Here is an 18,500-nt window from a genome sequence, read left to right on the forward strand (position 1 = left end):
AGATATAATGAAAGCACTCATGTAAAATAGCTGCCTCAATGCTCATCTAACTGCTAAATTAAGCATCTGATGACACATAACAAATAACAAACAGAGTCCTTCTTGAAAATAAGCTGTGAAATTGTTTGTGAAAGACTACACCCAGGGGGAATTTACCAAATGCATCAGCCCTGCCAGCTTGTTGAACTATGTGATAAAGGTAAAAACAAATACAGAACAAAAGCTGTGGGGTTAAAGTTACATTAGTGGCCGATGCATAAATTACAAGCCAGCATAAATTATTTGAGTCCTTTGCGATATTTAAGACTGAAATGAGCTTTAAAAAAAAACTAATTTAAACTCTAAAACTAACACAATGATATATAAATGTCTGATATAAATTAAATTTAAAGTACTTCAATAAACAGATCATAAATAATATTATATTATTATATAGAATTTATTTTTATTATTTCAAAATGACAGTATCCATAGTAACAGCAGGAAACATTAAAAACATTTACATACAGATGAAGCATAGCAGAAAACATAAACAAAGAGCTGTGACAAACATAAAACGACAACAGAAATTAAACAAAACCAACATAAAATAATAATAAAAAAAGACCATGTGAGAGTATGACAATAATTTCACTTAAAAACATTAAAGATATTGCATACATTAATTTTTTTTTTTTGCTTTTTTGTTTTGTGAGGAAGAAATTGTTGACAGATATAATTCCATTTCTTTCATAAATACAAAGAAATTAGGCTTTTTTGGGGTAAATTTACACTTGTGAATGTGGAACTTCGCAAGAATTAAAATTAAATTAATAAGAAAAAATGCATTACTGTCTTTGTCACTGTAGCAACCAAATATAATATTTCTATAGTACAGTGCAAAATCTGAGAAAATGTTAACAAGTATAAAATTATTGACATCTTTCCACAATTCACATGTTTTTCTTCTTCTTTTTTAATTATTTTTTATTTCAAAATGACAGTATCCATAGTAACAGCAGGAAACATTAAAAACATTTACATACAAAAGAAGCATAGCAGAAAACATAAACAAAGAGCTGTGACAAACATAAAAGGACAACAGAAATGAAACAAAACAAACATAAAATAAAAAAAAACACAATATAAATAAATAAATAAGAAGTTAATAATAAAAAAGACCACGCGAGAGTATGACAATCATTTAACTTAAAATGTATAATTATATAGAAATGCAGCTCTATTGTTGCGTACTGGTGACGTCATCACTCAGCGCCCGTTCATTCAGCGGGAGCGTCGCGGAACATTTGAAACACCTCCAGGATCCTCTAGCTACATAAAGAAAACAGTTTAATTTACCCCCTGATCACCGTCTGAAGAGATCTGAGATGATCGATATGATCGAGAAGGAGGACCCGGTCATCAGCGAGGAGGAGGCGGCGCAGTACGACCGACAGATCCGACTGTGGGGACTCGATGCCCAGAAGAGGTCCGAACACACGAAACCAGCTCTTTAGTTACAGTTATAGTCAGTTATAGTCAGTTATAGTTAACCTAAAACCTACTAATACCTACTAAAACCTAGCTTCAGATAACAGAAAACCACCTTCAGTTATAGTTAACCGAAAACCTACTAATACCTAAAACCAGTTATAGTTAACCTAAAACCACCTTCAGTTACAGTTATAGTCAGTTACAGTTAACCTAAAACCTACTAATACCTAAAACCAGTTACAGTTAACCTAAAACCTACTAATACCTAAAACCAGTTATAGTTAACCTAAAACCTACTAATACCTACTAAAACCTAGCTTCAGATAACACAAAACCAGCTTCAGTTACAGTTATAGTCAGTTACAGTTAACCTAAAACCTACTAATACCTACTAAAACCACCTTCAGTTAACATAAAACCACCTTCAGTTACAGTTATAGTCAGTTACAGTTAACCTAAAACCTACTAATACCTAAAACCACCTTCAGTTAACCTTAAACCTACTAATACCTACTAAAACCTAACTTGAGATAACATAAAACCACCTTCAGTTACAGTTATAGTCAGTTATAGTTAACCTAAAACCAGCTTCAGTTAACCTAAAACCTACTAATACCTACTAAAACCAGCTTCAGTTAACCTAAAACCTACTAATACCTACTAAAACCACCTTCAGTTAACATAAAACCACCTTCAGTTACAGTTATAGTCAGTTACAGTTAACCTAAAACCTACTAATACCTACTAAAACCTAGCTTCAGATAACATAAAACCACCTTCAGTTAACCTAAAACCACTAATACCTACTAAAACCTAGCTTCAGATAACATAAAACCACCTTCAGTTAACCTAAAACCTAAAACCACCTAAAACCAGCTTCAGTTATAGTTAACCTAAAACCTACTAAAACCTAAAACCAGCTTCAGTTAACCTAAAACCTTCAGTTAACCTAAAACCTTCAGTTAACCTAAAACCTTCAGTTAACCTAAAACCTACCTTCAGCTTCAGTTAACCTAAAACCTTCAGTTAACCTAAAACCTAAAACCTTCAGTTAACCTAAAACCTACTAAAACCTAAAACCACCTTCAGTTAACCTAAGCCCTGTTGTTGTTGTTTCTACAGGTTACGAGGGTCCCGTGTGCTCCTGGCAGGTTTAGGTGGTCTGGGGGCCGAAGTGGCCAAGAACTTGATCCTGGCTGGAGTTAAAGGACTCACTCTGCTGGACCATGAAAAGGTACACATGCTACACACAGTACACACAGTACACACAGTACACACAGTACACACAGTACACACATGAAAACAAGCTCTTTTCCCCGTCCTCCTCATCAGAGCTCACTGTCACCTGCAGCACTGGTTCCCAACCTTTTTCCTTGAAGAGGCAGCAGCGGTACATTTTTGGCTAAATTGGGCAAAGATTCCATAATAACCTTTCAGCATATTGTAATTCAAGTGTTCTGAGAGAAAACTAGACTTCTGCTCCTCCTCATGGCTCTGTTTTCAGGCTATAGGAAATCTGGAACATCTCCCGTGACGGGAGACTTTGACCAATCACAGGTCATTTCATTGAGAGAGCGTTCCTATTGGCTGTGCTCTGGTCATGTGACCAGAACTTTGGCGTTCCTTCATCAGATTTCACAATGGCGGCGGCGGAACAAACCTTCTTATTTTACAGCTAAACCGTGCACTACAAGATGATTCTGAAAACATCTGAGGAGAGAAATAGGCATTAACGTAACAGAATATTGATTCATATTTGATCAGCGCTGCCTAGTTTGACCGTTTGGTCGGAGTTCGCGAGTGATTGACAGCCGGCTCTCATAGACAGCAGCTCTTACTGCTTGTTTTCCTCCGGTCTGTGAAATCTTGCAGATGCCGTTAGGAGCACCGGAGGACACAGAGGAACATGATTTTTTTCAGGTTACCTGTTTCATGTACTACTGTCACGATATAGCGACCGTTTTATAGAAATAACTTTTTTTAATCATATTTGCTCTAATCTTGCCTACAGATGCTTTAATGGACCCCTTTTCTATCATTGAGATCCCTGCCCTGACTAAGTCACATATTTTATGATATTCCATATTAATGCACAACAATAACAGTACAGAACAACTGATAAACTGTACAATCAACCCAAATAGTGAACGCAGTAACTTTGTGTAAAACGAGCGATTTGGATGAATTTTGAGCAGATTATTTCCTGTGAAAATTGCATCAGACAGAGATGAGTTTTCCTCTTATTTTTAGTAACTTTTAATACAAAACTCTGTCTATTATGTATTTTTCAATCATACCTACTTAATAGGCTTCATTTTTTGACAAATTTGGTGTTTTCATCTTTTTTCTTCCATTGTTTTGTTCTAATGGACCAGTGTGTAACATTTAGGAGGATCTATTAGCAGAAATGGAATATAATATTAATACGTATGTTTTCTTTAGTGTATAATCATCTGATAATAAGAATCATTGTGTTTTTGTTACCTTAGAATGAGCCGTTCATATCTACATAGGGAGCGGGTCCTCTCCACGGAGTCCGCCATGTTGCACCGGCATGTTTCTACAGTAGCCCAGAACGGACAAACCAAACTCTGTTAACTTTTCCTGCCTGGGCCGGAGTCGATAACGTTACTCGTTCCTGTCACTGCCGCTCTCTCTCTCTCTCTCGCTTCACCACTCACTTCCCACGTATACACATACTGTACGCACTGGCTCTGCTCCAGGTGGCTCTAGAGAGGCACATTTGTGTTTTCTTGTCGGCCACCGTCGGCCTTGTCGGCCTCTCCAACACGCTTGGCACACGGGAGAGGCTTCAGTTGGTTGCGATCTCCTCATCTCACCGCTGGATACCTCCCGATCCTACACACTGGACCTTTAACTGCATACTTTTCTAATTTTTAAGTTTATAATTTAAATTATAATCTAAACTATAAAAATACAACAATTTCATTTAGTTTTCTTCACAGGAATTAATGAAATGCTGAGATTTAGGCCAGCTGTATATTTAAAAAAAAACATTGTCTTAAACTGAGTTTCCACCAAGAAGTTCCTAAAAGTAATTTTAGTCTCGGGACGACTTATCAAGGGAAATCAAGAAGGCCTTGCGACCCCCCGTGAAGCTTTGGCGACCCATAGTGGGGGTCGGGAGCCTCAGGTTGGGAGCCGGTGGTCTACAGAGTTGACTTGGGTTTCAGTTTAAATCTAGAAATCTTTGTTTTCAGCTGTTAGCTAAACATCTGTAGGATTCACAGCCCTTAGAAATAATGGAATAGTAATGGCCTTATGTGCAGTCCTGTGTGTGTCCACTAGATGGAGCCTGGGGCAAAGTAATGATTTTCACTTTCAGTAAGGAAACAAACCAGCTGTTTTGCATTAATTTTTATTGTGGTAACTTTGTTATGACAGCTTAATTCTGGCTTCACATCATGTTTTGAAGTGAATATTTAATCCCCAGCGTGCAAGTCTTTGCTCTCTGTGGTCCTGTGTGACTAAATAATTTATACTTATTTGAAAAACATATCTATTTTTAAAGAATGGAAACACAAACACGTCCACTAAATACACAGTGTTAATTATCTTCAAGCTGAATCACATCCAGCTCAATCCTCACTCTGCAGTGCGTTCCTTGTCTGTGTGTCCACCAGGTGTCGGAGGAGTCGTGTCGAGCTCAGTTCCTGGTTCCCGTGACGGCTAAGGGTCAGAACCGAGCCCAGGCGTCTCTGGAGCGAGGCCAGAACCTCAACCCGATGGTGAAGGTCCACGCAGACCAGGACAAAATCGAAGACAAACCAGACGACTTCTTTCTGCAGTTCGATGCGGTGAGTGGAAAAGAAAGTTTATTCAAGTCATCAAACACAGACGGGGTAACTGAAAGACGGCTCTATTCAAACATGTTAAAGTGTCAACAGATAAATAATATAATTTGCAGGGGTGTCAAACATACAGCCAGAGGGCCAGAACCGGCCCACCAAAGGCTCTAATCCGACCCACTGGATGAGTTTGTAAAGTGTGAAAATTGCAGAGAAGTCATAAATTACAATTTTTCAATAAAATGAAGTGCTATGCTATTTGTCCACTGGGAGTCGCCTGTCCTCCTAAGAATACCAGTCCTATGCTGGATACCTTATTATAGATGCTACATGACACAACTCTGTCAAGTGTAAACTGTTTCAACCCCGTCTCCTACAAAATTACATTGTAGGGTTGTCAATCCATTAAAGGGATTAATCGCATGATTGTCCATAGTTAATCGCGATTAATCACACGTGTTCAAAGGGAGATTTGTCAAGTATTTAATACTCTTATCAACATGGAACTGGGCAAATATGCTTGCTTTATGCAAATGTATGTATATATTTATTAATGGAAATTAATTATCAACACAAAACAATGACAGATGTTGTCCAGAAACCCTCACAGGTACTGCATTTAGTATAAAACAATATGCTCAAATCATAACATGGCAAACTGCAGCCCAACAGGCAACAACAGCTGTCAGTGTGTTGTGATTTGAGCATATTATTTTATTTTATTACATTGCATACAGACGTTAACAATTTAAAAGATACATTGAATTTATGATCAAATCTACCCTTGTCTGGTCTAGAAAACTGTAGATGTGTTCATTTGATTGTAAAGTGTTTTATGTAGACAGGGACTGTTACAAATACCAGCTCATTTAACATCAGAGTTAAAAACAAGAAGATATTTACAAAAAAATAAATTCCACCACAGGAAGTTTTATATTTAGTTTCTCTGTATATTGCATATTCTTTTTATTCTTAATACTGTGAACCTTTGCACATCCACTCCGCTTCATACGAAACCGTGGTTACGAAACGTTACGACAGTTTCCGTCAGAGAGTGGAAAGTTTGTCCCAAAGCTTGCTGCTGTATTTATACCCTACAGCTTAAAGACGGCTGCTTCATTCAGCTGTGAGTGTGACAACAAACAGAGTGGGAGGGTTAAGGGGCCGGTTTGAGAAAAGCCCTTCGACATGGCAGACAGTAGAAACCGGGGATCGAACCCCGAACCATGTGGTTATAGGACAACCTGCTCTGAGCTACAGCCACCGCCCCAGCTAGTGTGTGAATCCAGGTTTTGATTCCCACTGGGTGTACCCATGGTTAAACATGATGACATAATTGGCACAATATACTATAACAAACATTATGATTGTATGTGTGTTGTTAAGCCGGTAGATGGGTTTAGAGCGAGCAATAAATGGATGATTGTATTATTTGCATTCATTTCTACAGGCAGCTTTAGTATACGCACAGGCTCAGTGTCATCACTACTGAAGGCAGCTGAGTATTTGAACACCATCAGAGGAATAACAGAGATCTTTTTTTCCCTCCTGTTGTGTCTGAATTGTCGGCAGTCTTCCTCCCTCTGGGGGTGCTCAGTGAGGGTCAGGAGGAGGAGGAGGGAGGAGGAGGAAGACAAAGTGAGGAGAGGATGAGATGGATGTTAGTAGGACAGAGGGAGGGAGGGAGGGAGGGAGGATGAGAGGGTTGGAGGGAGAAGGCAGGACAATTGAAAAAGCTTGAGATAGAATAAAAAATGGAAAACAGAGGGGGGTCTCTCTCTCTGTCTCTCTCTCTCTGCTGTAGATCATTCATCACTTTTATCTGCTTCCAGGATGTTTCTGTGTGGCTCAGCGGGATGATGGAGGGTGATTAAAGTGGAGCGGTTGGAGTGTGGTCACAGTTTTCATATGAGAGGCCTAATTACTGACATACAATAGAAAAACACACACTGTCCATCTGGGTACTTTCAGAGTACAGCTGACTCACTACTGAGACTCTCAGCCGCTCTCTCTGCATGTTTACTGTACAATTTTATACTTTTCTGCTGCGGTTCATTTTAGTTTCTTGCAAGAAGGAACAGAGAAATACCACATGAATAAAATCATGATGGGACAACAACTTTTTTCTCTATTGAGTCAGATCAGTCTCAATATTAATAAATGCACACAGAAGGATTCTTGAGTTTCCCATGTTATGATATGAGCATATGTTTTATGCTAAATGCAGTACCTGTGAGGGTTTCTGGACAATATGTGTCATTGTTTTGTGTTGTTAATTGATTTCCAATAATAACTATATATATGCATTTGCATAAAGCAGCATATTTGTCCACTCCCATGTTGATAAGAGTATTAAATACTTGACAAATCTCCCTTTAAGGTACATTTTGAACAGATAAAAAATGTGTGATTAATTTGCGATTAATTAACTATTTTAATCAATCGACAGCCCTAGTCTGTGAACGTCTGGAAGGACGGAGAAAAGGCTGAATTTACCACTGAAATTGGGCAGAAGAGTCCGACACAATGTCATAAAACCGCTCTGAACGACGTGCTCAGTAAGCGCTGAGGAAGAAACTGCTTTCTATAACTGTGGTCAACCTCAAAACCTCCAGGTTGTAATCCTTGAAGTAGCACAAAGACTGCATTATATATGAAGAAGAAGGTCAACTAAGCATTAATTAGAAATGAGGGGAAACGCTTGTGTTTAATAAAATAAAATTGGTTAAATTAATATGAACTTATAATATGTATAAATTAAAGTTTTTCACCTCATCTTACACGTTTGCAGTTTTTTTACTGTATAAGTGAGAGTATTTATAAAACGATGGATAATTGTTGGTGTTCCTTCAGTATAAGAGGTCAGCTGCTGTTGCTCAGAAGCACTTTGGCATTACTGGTAATACTGGTAATACTGGTAATACTGGTAATACTGGTAATACTGGTAACACTGGTAATCTATCATGCAACCATTTGACCACTAGGCAGCCTCTCTGACCAGCCGTCCTCTGTGTGTGTTTTTTCTCCCTCAGGTGTGTCTGACAGGCTGCTCCAGAGACCTGATGGTGCGTGTCGACCAGCTCTGTTCTCAGCACAACATCAAGGTCTTCTGTGGCGACGTCTACGGTTACTATGGTTACATGTTCTGTAACCTCGGAAAGGAGCACAACTACGTTGAGTAAGTGTTTGTGTTATGTTCTCCACACGTTGGAGATGCTGCGGGTTACAATGCCTTGCTCAAGAGCACTGCAGTAGATATTAGTAGTAGAGATATCAACAAAAATATCATAAACTGTTTTTATTGTGAAGCTTCATTTTCCAAGATAACAAAACATAGTATTGCATATAAATATATAAACAAACATAATGTCAAAAAACAGAGGAAGAACACCCTTCCAAAAATAAAAAAATAAAATAAAATACATTTATTAAAAATAAATAAATAATGAAAAAACAATAATATTTATAATAATTAATAGATTAAAAAAACAGTAATAATACTAATGACAGTAATAATTTTACTATTAATATCATGATATTTTTGACAGGGTACCACGACTTTAGCACCATTGGATGGGATTAACATTACAGGGTAATAAAACTGTCTGACTGTCTCCTCTCTATATAACGTGGGATATCTTTCTCTTCACTCTCTTTTTAGGGAGAAACCGAAACTGGTGAAACCGAAGGGAAATTCCAACGACGGTCCGGAGGCGAAGAAAGCCAAAGTCGACCCCAACGAGACCACCATTGTGAAAAAGGTAAATGAGTGCATCTTTAAACATATTAAACAGACAATATATCAGTTTAAATTACTTTATCTACCAGCAAACCTGATATAACGAACTGTCACATATAATAGGGGTTTCCCTCTATTTGGCTGAAAGGCACAACTGTATGGGTGGGGAATAAAATGACCTTTAAATGGAGGCTGGACTAAAAACTGTTAAGATAGGACGAGTGGAACGTATTGAGAAAATAACACAAAATGGAAAAACACCTTTGATCATTTGTGAAGTCTGGTTGTCTCCTTCCAAAATGAGATGCAATCTTTCTTTTGTATTGCTCTCTGTTGTTTCTAGTTTATAATCAGCCTGCATGCATATAAGTATACATAGAATCCACACAAATCCAAATAAATAGTTTTCCTTAACAACCAGACATTCATTATATTCATCTGAAAGATGAGCAAAGAATTAATACACCTCTGATTCACCTCTTATTGACATTATGTTTTAATCTCCAACCAATCAGACGGCCAGTTTCTGCACCCTGAAGGAGGCTCTGGAGGTCGACTGGACCACTGAGAAGGCCAAAGCCGGGATGAAGCGAACACCAGTGGACTACTTCATGCTTCACGGTACTTAAAGGCGTCATTTCATAAAGAACAATTACTAAAGTTTGAGTGGTAACAGGTTCTAAATGTGCAAGTTAGCTTTTTTACAGTGATTTATGTCGAATGTGCGATTCATTTGCGATTAATCACAATTAACTACGGACAATCATGCAATTAATTGCAATTAAATATTCTAATCCATTGCCAGCCCTAGATTCATTATGATATTATTTTGGGGGGGAAAGGGATATTGTCTAGTTGACACAACTATCAGTTAAATGAGCTGTAGAGTATACGAGAGGTCTTCAGACATTTCTGTGTAGGCGGCAGCACATAAACAGAATTTCCATACAGAGAATTGATCAAATATAACAAATCGAATCCTGAAAGGTCTAAAAACGAATAGAAATCAGAAACTGAAAATGTGTGGGACCCCCGCAGCGAGACTGAAACGTGTCCCATGAGCATGCAAAGTCACTGGTTCTAATCCAGCTGATGAGCTGTCGCTGCACGTGTACGGAAAATAATGTCCATGACCTTTGTTAAATGACCTTATAGAGAGAACTGTTGAAGGTCATGCTTGTGTGCTTTAAAAAGAAAATATCCAACAAATATAGATGGAAAAAAGAACATTGATACGCTGAGTTGCACATGAGTTCTCACATACAGTCAAACCCAATGGAGTGTTTTAACCATTTAAATAAATCTTAAATTTACCTTCCTGTTTTCAGGTTATTTACAGCGTCTGATAACATCCTCTAAGAGTTGTTATTGTCTCTCCTGTCACCTGGCCCTCCACCATCCCCACACACTACATGCTAGTTTCCATCACAGGCCGTCCATGGCCAGTCATGTGCACTGAGCGTAGAATAGAGAACATTCTGACACCTACATGACGTCAAGCATAGAAGAGCAGGAAATAAACAGAAAATGGGTATTTATGAAAACTTTCCTGCACATAAATGTAGTAAATAATGAGAATTCAGTTACACTTTGACAGGATGACAGGAGCCAAGGTCACTAATACTAAATGCAAGTTTTTATCATATTTAAAAAGCATATTGAATTTATAATTTGAAGTTAATAATAAGAACGCGTTAACCCAAATTTGTTTTAACGCCACTAATTTCTTTAATGTATTAATGCAACTTGCAGTTTTTAAGTTGTAGCAGCTCAGTTTTAAAGCTAGAGTGAAGATACTGGTATCATATGAAACTAAAAAACCTAAAGAATCCATCGGTACCAACCATGTCATACTAGCTTGTTGCAAAGGAGGTTAAATAACGCTCCAAACTTACGCTACATTTTGGCGAGGATTTGAGCATATAGTTTTATGCTAAATGCAGTACCTGTGAGGGTTTCTGGACAATATCTGTCATTGTTTTGTGTTAATTGATTTCCAATAATAAATATATACATACATTTGCATAAAGCAGCATATTTGTCCACTCTCATGTTGATAAGAGTATTAAATACTTGACAAATCTCCCTTTAAGGTTCATTTTGAACAGATGAAAAATGTAAAATTTAATTGCGATTAAATATTTTAATTGATTTTACAGCCTTAATTTATAATATTCCTCACTAATTAGGAATTTCTTTGGAAAAAACCCCACAACTACTACATGCACTATATGCAACATACAAATTAATGCATCAGTAATATTAATCCAGAAACATCAGATAGAATAAAACATTTTACTGCATAATGAGTACTTTTACTTTTAGTACTTTAAGTACATTTTGCTGATAACACTTTTACTTTTACTTACTTAAGTAAGGTTTTGAATGCAGGACTTTTACTAGGAGTGAAGTTTTTGATGGTATTAGTACTTTTACAAATGATCTGAATACTTCTTCCACCTCTGATTGTGAACTGATCTCGGCTGGTTATTTTAGGTGTGTGCCCGTCGTCGTGACCTTCAGACTATTAACGCCCCCACTCTCTGAAACCCACTGCAGCCTCGCCCTGAGTGGAAACACGCCCTGTTGTTGTTGTTTTATTTAGTAAATGTGAGACAGGGGGCTGCATTATTATTCCTTCGCTGTTTCTATAATTGGAGCTAGCGGTTGTTGTTTTGGGCGACCGATGAGGAAGTGGCTCTTCCTCTGTTACAACTGCTTCCTGTCTGACTAGGAACAGTCGGGTGATCTGAACCGCGAGTGTGTGTGTGTTTTTGCTTATTATCATTAGTACAGTATCTCTGAACTACATAATTCCCTTTTTTTATTATATAAGCAGCCTGTCTAGACACATTGAGAGCACGAGAAAAGATGACAAAGCAGTATATAAACAGTATATAACTAGAAAGATGCACTCAGTAGAGTTCAGATCTCCACCAGCTGTGTCTGCAGCGGCCTCTGCTTTAATGTTTGATCGAATAAATACAAACCACAATTGTCCCTCATCTAGACCGCAAGCGCATCAGACACTAACAGAAACTGTCAGTCCTGCTGTGTGTTTAGTTCCTTTAGCTCCGTTAGCTGTATTAGCCTCGTTAGCTGTTAGCTCGTTAATATTGCCGTTGCTTAGCAGCGTTGTTCTCACGACTTAACCCCTTGAACGCCAAGCATATTGTGTACACGACTTCCCATGTTGTAAACACAAGCTCACAAGTTTCATTTGAAGGCACCATTAGCCCCATTAGTTGTTAGCTCTGTTGGCCAAACACACCGCAGGACTCTGCTGCCCACCGGCTGCTAACAGCTAGCTAGCTCTCCTCCTACCGACGCGAGAAGACTCGCTCCGTTGTAGTAAGCGCTCGGTTCAGTTTTTCATTTGCTAAGCGATAATTATACATACATACATACATACAGAGGAATAATTATTAATTTGTAAGGAAACAAGAGTCCAAACTGAAGCAGTTGTCGACAACTTGCGGCCGGTTAAGTGTTGTGAGGAGTCAGCTGTCAACGACGGTATGAAACCGTCAATAAAAAATGTTTTCAAAAAAGTGTGAATCACTGCAACCACGTCATAAATGAGCACGAAAAATATTAGACTGATGGGCCCAGCAGTATGCAAGATTAGCCGTGGACAGACAGACAGAGTTGCACACACATGATTGATTACATAATCTCCTGGAATGAGATAAGAATAAGAATAAGGAATAGAATAAGCAGGTTTTCCTTTGCCAAACAGTTAGATATTATTGTACCAGCTCTGCCAAAGGAACATAAACTCTCTCACTCACTGTACAGATGTTGTCTTAATAATGAAAAACATATTGTCTATGTATTGTATTGTATGTCATGGCCATATTCAAAGGGCTCCCTTGACCTCTGACCTCCAGATATGTGAATGTAAATGGGTTCTATGGGTACCCACGAGTCTCCCCTTTACAGACATGCCCACTTTATGATAATCACATGCAGTTTGGGGCAAGTCATAGTCAAGTCAGCACACTGACACACTGACAGCTGTTGTTGCCTGTTGGGCTGCAGTTTGACATGTTATGATTTGAGCATATTGTTTTATGCTAAATGCAGTACCTGTGAGGGTTTCTGGACAATATCTGTCATTGTTTTGTGTTGCTAATTGATTTTCAATAATAAATATATACATACATTTGCATAAAGCAGCGTATTTGTCCACCTCCCATGTTGATAAGAGTATTAAATACTTGACAAATCTCCCTTTAAGGTACATTCTGAGCAGATAAAGGAATGGAATAAGCATGTTAGATATTCTTGTACCAGCTCTGCCAAAGGAACAGAAACTCTCTCACTCACTGTACAGACGTTGTCTTAATAATGAAAAACATATTGTCTGTTGTATTTGACCTTCATAGGCAGGTTTCGACATAGCTATCTTGAATATTCCCCCTTGACTTTAATCTGAAGACTAATTACGTCTCACTACTACATGTGTAGGAGATACTATCATTGTTCCATCCATGTGCACATTATTATATTGAGTTATGTAATTCAGTTTGATTTCCTGCGTAGCTGTGCCAGTCTTAACTTTTTACAAACAAAAGTTTCACTGATGAAAGGGCAGAGCCGAGGTGTGAAAGTGATTCATCGTCACTGCTCATGTGTGTGTGTGTGTGTGTGTGTGTGTGTGTGTGTGTTTGTGTGTGTCTGTGTGTGTCTGTGAGAGTGTGTCCGTGTGTGATGTGCCACTCTGGTGGAAATGGCCGTGGGAGGACTTGACTTCCTCTTGTGGTTTAAGTTAATGGACGAACAGGAAATGCGGGGGCGAAGTGTTGATGTGTGGCACAGTTGGAGACGTCGGTTATTTGAAATATTGCTCATGACCAAATAAAGTGCACGTGTCTGATTTTCATGTCTCAATCAGTCCTGCAGCCGACTCTTAGACACAGGAAAGAGTTTTTTTTTTCTCACCCTAATATTTCCTTGTGTAGGTGTATGTTTGCGTCTCTGTGTGCACGCTCTTATTTTGATGTGGGGAGACGTAATCGGATGAAATGGTTGATGGTGCAACCACATCCAGATCTTATCCTGTTTCAGAGATAAGATGTTGTCTTTCCATGAGATGATAATTCACCCGTGAAGTCTCTTGAAAAGCGTGATGAAATTATAAATGGCAATAGATTATATGGAAAATATTGCTTTAGAGAAATGTTTTAAACTTGTTTCCAGCCTCTCAACTGTCGTTTATTTCTGTTCATGTTCCTCCTGCTCCCCCCTTCCCTCCGTCTCCACAGTGCTGTTGAAGTTTCGTACCGACAAAGGCCGTGACCCCGACCCACAATCCTTTCCAGAGGACAGTCAGCTCCTGAGACAGATCCGTGATGACGTCCTGGAGGCCTTGGCCGTGAGCAGTGACCTCCTGAATGATGACTTCATCAGGTACAAAGCGTCTTTGTCTGTAATGTGACTTACTAGCAATGGGAAAAGAAATTTGATTCAATTTGATTGTTTTTTTAAGATTTTGAAATCAATTTTTTTAATGCCAGAATCGATATATTTGCTTCATTTGAGTCTATGTGGAGGTAGAAGGAAGTTACCGCTTTTCTTATTGTAGTCTGAGTAACGTGACGTCATATCCGTTCCGTATCCGTCAACCAAAACAAACCACAGCGACCCGAAATGAGAAAGTAGAAAACGTTGGAGGGTCAACATGGATCCGACCTGCACCCTCACATGTTAAATCCAGCGTGGTAAACACTACACATCCAGTAAAGGATGGAAACACTTTGGGTTTCACACATTGCAGGAAAAGCAGAGCTAGACATCACGGCTAAAGCTGCATGCTAACTCTGTCGCGGACAGGAAACGTTATCGTATTGCGGTAACGTGCGGTCGAGCCAGCCGTCGCTCTCATCTCCGTGGTCAAATGGGCCGACGCTACGACTGTAGAGCACCCAGATACTGACATTTATGTTAAATGCATTCAAACGGCCCCGATGGAGCTGACCATGGATGGATAAAGAGAACGGAGCTGACGGGAGAGCTAGAGACCACCTTGGAGAAGTTAGAGGAAATAGACACGTGTGACTACGTCTGGTTTTCAAAATAAGGTGTCAACAAAGGGAACTGTATATACAAAATAAATATATGGAAATAAGATTGATGGATTATATTCACCAGAAGTATAAAACCTTACATGTCCCTTTATAAAGTAAAAAGAAAATACCATAAATTTGTGAGGGAAATGTTTATTGTTTAATGTTTATTCCTTGATTATCGTGTTGCTGGAAAAAAAAAAAAAAAAAACTCCTGACAATGACTGATATATTTGACTTCAGGACATCTCTGACTACATACATGCTGAATATCAAACATTTTTACTGGATTAATTTACATATTTTCCAAAGTGTATGATTCAACTTTTTCCCATGTTCTAGTGTTAAAAAAGTTTGCAAAAAGTGCAATAAATCGTAATATTGAATCGCAATACTTACACATCACAATACATATCGTATTGGCACCAAAGTATCGTGATAGTATCGAATCAGGAGATATTACATCACACTTTGTATTTAGTCACAGTGGTACATGTTTGTCCCCAGCTACTGCTTCTCTGAGATGTCTCCAGTGTGCGCCGTCGTGGGAGGAGTTCTGGGACAGGAAGTTGTCAAGGTAAGCCTGTAAACATGAATATATATACACAATCATATAGGAGCCTCATAACTCCAGTAATGTGATGCATCTTAGTAAATTCACTCAGCTGTAGTAAATGATGGCCGTTCTGGTGTGAGAGGGAGTCAGTCAGCTGACAGGTGGCCACTCAGCTGGTTTCTGGGTCAGCTTCAGAAAGACGGCGGCGACTCTTCTTCTGTGTAGGAGTGATTTTCTCTGTGACTGCGGAGAAACTCAGTGTGACGCTCTGGCTGAAGCCTCTCAAAGGGGGAAATAATTTGAAAAGTCCTCGAGCTGAACAACATAAGAAACTCATTGATATGTCAGCATATAAGAACATAATGGGACCATTAATGGAAAACATATGACTGAGCAGAGACATTAACACAATTTGCACATAGGATTCCCTCAGATTATAGATTGGAGCCCGACCGAGGTGTGATTTTTGGTGATATTTGGGAGTAGAAGGAATTATTTTGGCCAATATTCCTTTCATACACTTCGCACAAAGAAAAAAAAAGTCTGAAAAATGTCGGACAAAAAAAGTCGGACAAAAAAAAAATCTGAAAAATGTCCGGAAAAAAAAGTCTGAAAAAATATCCGAAAAAAAAAATCTAAAAAAGATCTGAAAAAATGTCCGAAAAAAAAGTCTGAAAAAAAAGATCTGGAAAAAAAAGTCTGAAAAAATGTCCGAAAAGAAAGATCTAATAAAATGTCCGAAAAAAAGATCTGAAAAATGTCTGAAAAAAAGATCTGAAAAATATCGGACAAAAAAAGTCTGAAAAAAAAGATCTGAAAGATGCCGGACAAATAAAGTCAGAAAAAAAGATCGGAAAATGTCTGAAAAAATGTCCGAAAAAAAATCGAAAAAAATTATCTAAAGAAAAGTCCGAAAAAAAATATCTGAAAAATGTCCGAAAAAAAGACTAAATATAAATAAATGTGAAATAAAAATAAAATATATTTTTTTTTAATTAAAAAAACTTAACAGCATAGATAAAAAGACAACACCAAAACCACTGATGATAATAATGTGTTTGCATCCTGTATGTTTGACACAGAGAGACCCAGATCAGGCTAATCAATACGAAGATGCATCAATGCTTAAAGTTCACAAATCAATCATCCCTTCCTACGGGGTTTCACCATGAATTCTTAAATTGACACAATCACATATGAGGAACACATAAAACCTCTTTTATCACGTTTAACCGTGAAATGTGCCCGTTTGAGTTTGGCGAATTTCAGCAAAAAGGTTTGAAGTGTAATTATTGATTTTGATGTGTACGTTCATTAGTCTCCTCTGACGGGACTCACAGATTCCGTATGGTCACTGACGTCGTTAAGATTCATCTCACAGATAAAAACAGCATCATTATTTAATGCACACGCGTATATATACAGTATATGTATAGAGAGAGATAGAGAGAATGGGTTTCTTCAGTGCATGACCTGAATAAGATTTCACTGAGCTGATGAGAAACCACTTATTTTCTGAGCTGTGTGCACGATGACCTGAGGCTAAGGTAACGTGAGTTCAGGTCAGGGTAAGTGTGTGTGTGTTAGAGGGGGGGGACTGGCTGCGCTATTGTGGCACAAGGCCAACATGCCGTCTCTATGATGATGATGATGGTGATGAAACCCACTGCAACGGGCCGACTGACGTCTCGCCGGGTGAATCTGACTGATTTCACTCACTCACAAAACTGAGCTCAACTTAAAGGGTAACTCAGGTATTTTTCAACCTAGACCATATTTTCCTTTGTGTGTGTGTATCTAAAGCTCGGCATACACTGTACGATTTTAGCCCATTTTGAGCCGCACGACTCATTTTAGATTCAGACCGCCGTGCGTGGTGCAGTGTACGTGGGGGGACCGAGGACCGATTAACTCTTCCCGACCGGCTGTCGGACTGTAACCAGCAGCCGCTGAACAAGCTGCGAGGGCAAGCGAGCGTGTGTGATGTCATCTCAGACACAATCAAGCTGTTGTGGAAGCAGAACGGTTGTGTATATGTGTCACAATATGACCTTATTGGTTAATTAAATAAGTTTCCTTTGTGTTTTCCCTTCAGGCTCTCTCCCAAAGAGACCGCCCACACCGCAACTTCTTCTTCTTCGATGGTCGTAAAGGCAACGGCATGGTCGACTTCTTTGGACCAAACTAAACAGTTTTACACACAAATTCAAGTCCATTAAACTTCTGTCTTTTCCTTCGTTTGTACCGTCAGATTATTTATATCAGTTCTTGCTCCACTAGTCATAAAATCAGTCTGTTTGTTTTTTGGCATTTGATCGCAAGAACACAGTGAGATTTGTTTTTTACATTTGCTAATAAAACATTGTTTAGTGAAATGATTCTGCCTCAGGTCTCTGGATTTATTAAACAATAACAATCATGTTGTTTTATCCCTGTATACCAGAATTTAGTGATGAATATCTGCCACGTGTAGTCACAAACTTTAGCCGTAATTCTTATTATGCTGCATTCATGTTGCTATTGTCTCTGAAAATCAAACCTGAAAGTTAAATCATCGCAATCAAATCATACTTTAATTCAGTAAATACGTTTCTTTTCACTGACACATGCCAATTAGTACAAACTAATGTTGTGCACTTAAGCAGATTAGGGCTGTTGAAGTTACCGCGTTAATAACGCGTTAACGCAAATTTGATTTAACAACACTAATTTCTTTAACGCATTAACGCAACTTTTGATTTTCAGGTTGTCGTGGGCTCAGTTTTAAAGCTAGAGTGAAGATACTGGTTTCATATGAAACTAGAAAAAAGGAATCCATTGGTACCAACCATGTCATACTAGCTTGTTGTGAAGGA

At 38.5% G+C, this 18,500-nt stretch overlaps 1 protein-coding gene across 1 annotated transcript; it reads left to right on the forward strand.

The window, feature by feature from the left end:
- The first annotated feature begins 1,239 nt into the window (after positions 1–1,239).
- On the forward strand, positions 1,240–18,023 carry sae1 (SUMO1 activating enzyme subunit 1). Its single transcript, XM_074641084.1, has 9 exons — positions 1,240–1,468; positions 2,596–2,707; positions 5,118–5,291; positions 8,315–8,460; positions 8,944–9,043; positions 9,537–9,642; positions 14,289–14,433; positions 15,597–15,666; positions 17,741–18,023. Exons 1-9 carry the CDS (start codon positions 1,368–1,370, stop codon positions 17,831–17,833), a joined length of 1,047 nt encoding a protein of 348 aa, XP_074497185.1. The 5' UTR covers positions 1,240–1,367; the 3' UTR covers positions 17,834–18,023.
- Positions 18,024–18,500: the final 477 nt, after the last annotated feature.

This window comes from Sebastes fasciatus, chromosome 7, assembly GCF_043250625.1.
Source record: "Sebastes fasciatus isolate fSebFas1 chromosome 7, fSebFas1.pri, whole genome shotgun sequence".
NCBI classification, from domain to species: Eukaryota; Metazoa; Chordata; class Actinopteri; order Perciformes; family Sebastidae; genus Sebastes; species Sebastes fasciatus.

Coding starts and splice junctions, on each gene's coding strand:
- sae1 (XM_074641084.1), top strand. CDS start 1,368: ATGATCGATATGATCGAGAAGGAGGACCCGGTCATCAGCGAGGAGGAG. Junction 1,469..2,595: donor GGACTCGATGCCCAGAAGAG/GTCCGAACACAC, acceptor TTGTTTCTACAG/GTTACGAGGGTCCCGTGTGC. Junction 9,643..14,288: donor GGACTACTTCATGCTTCACG/GTACTTAAAGGC, acceptor CCGTCTCCACAG/TGCTGTTGAAGTTTCGTACC.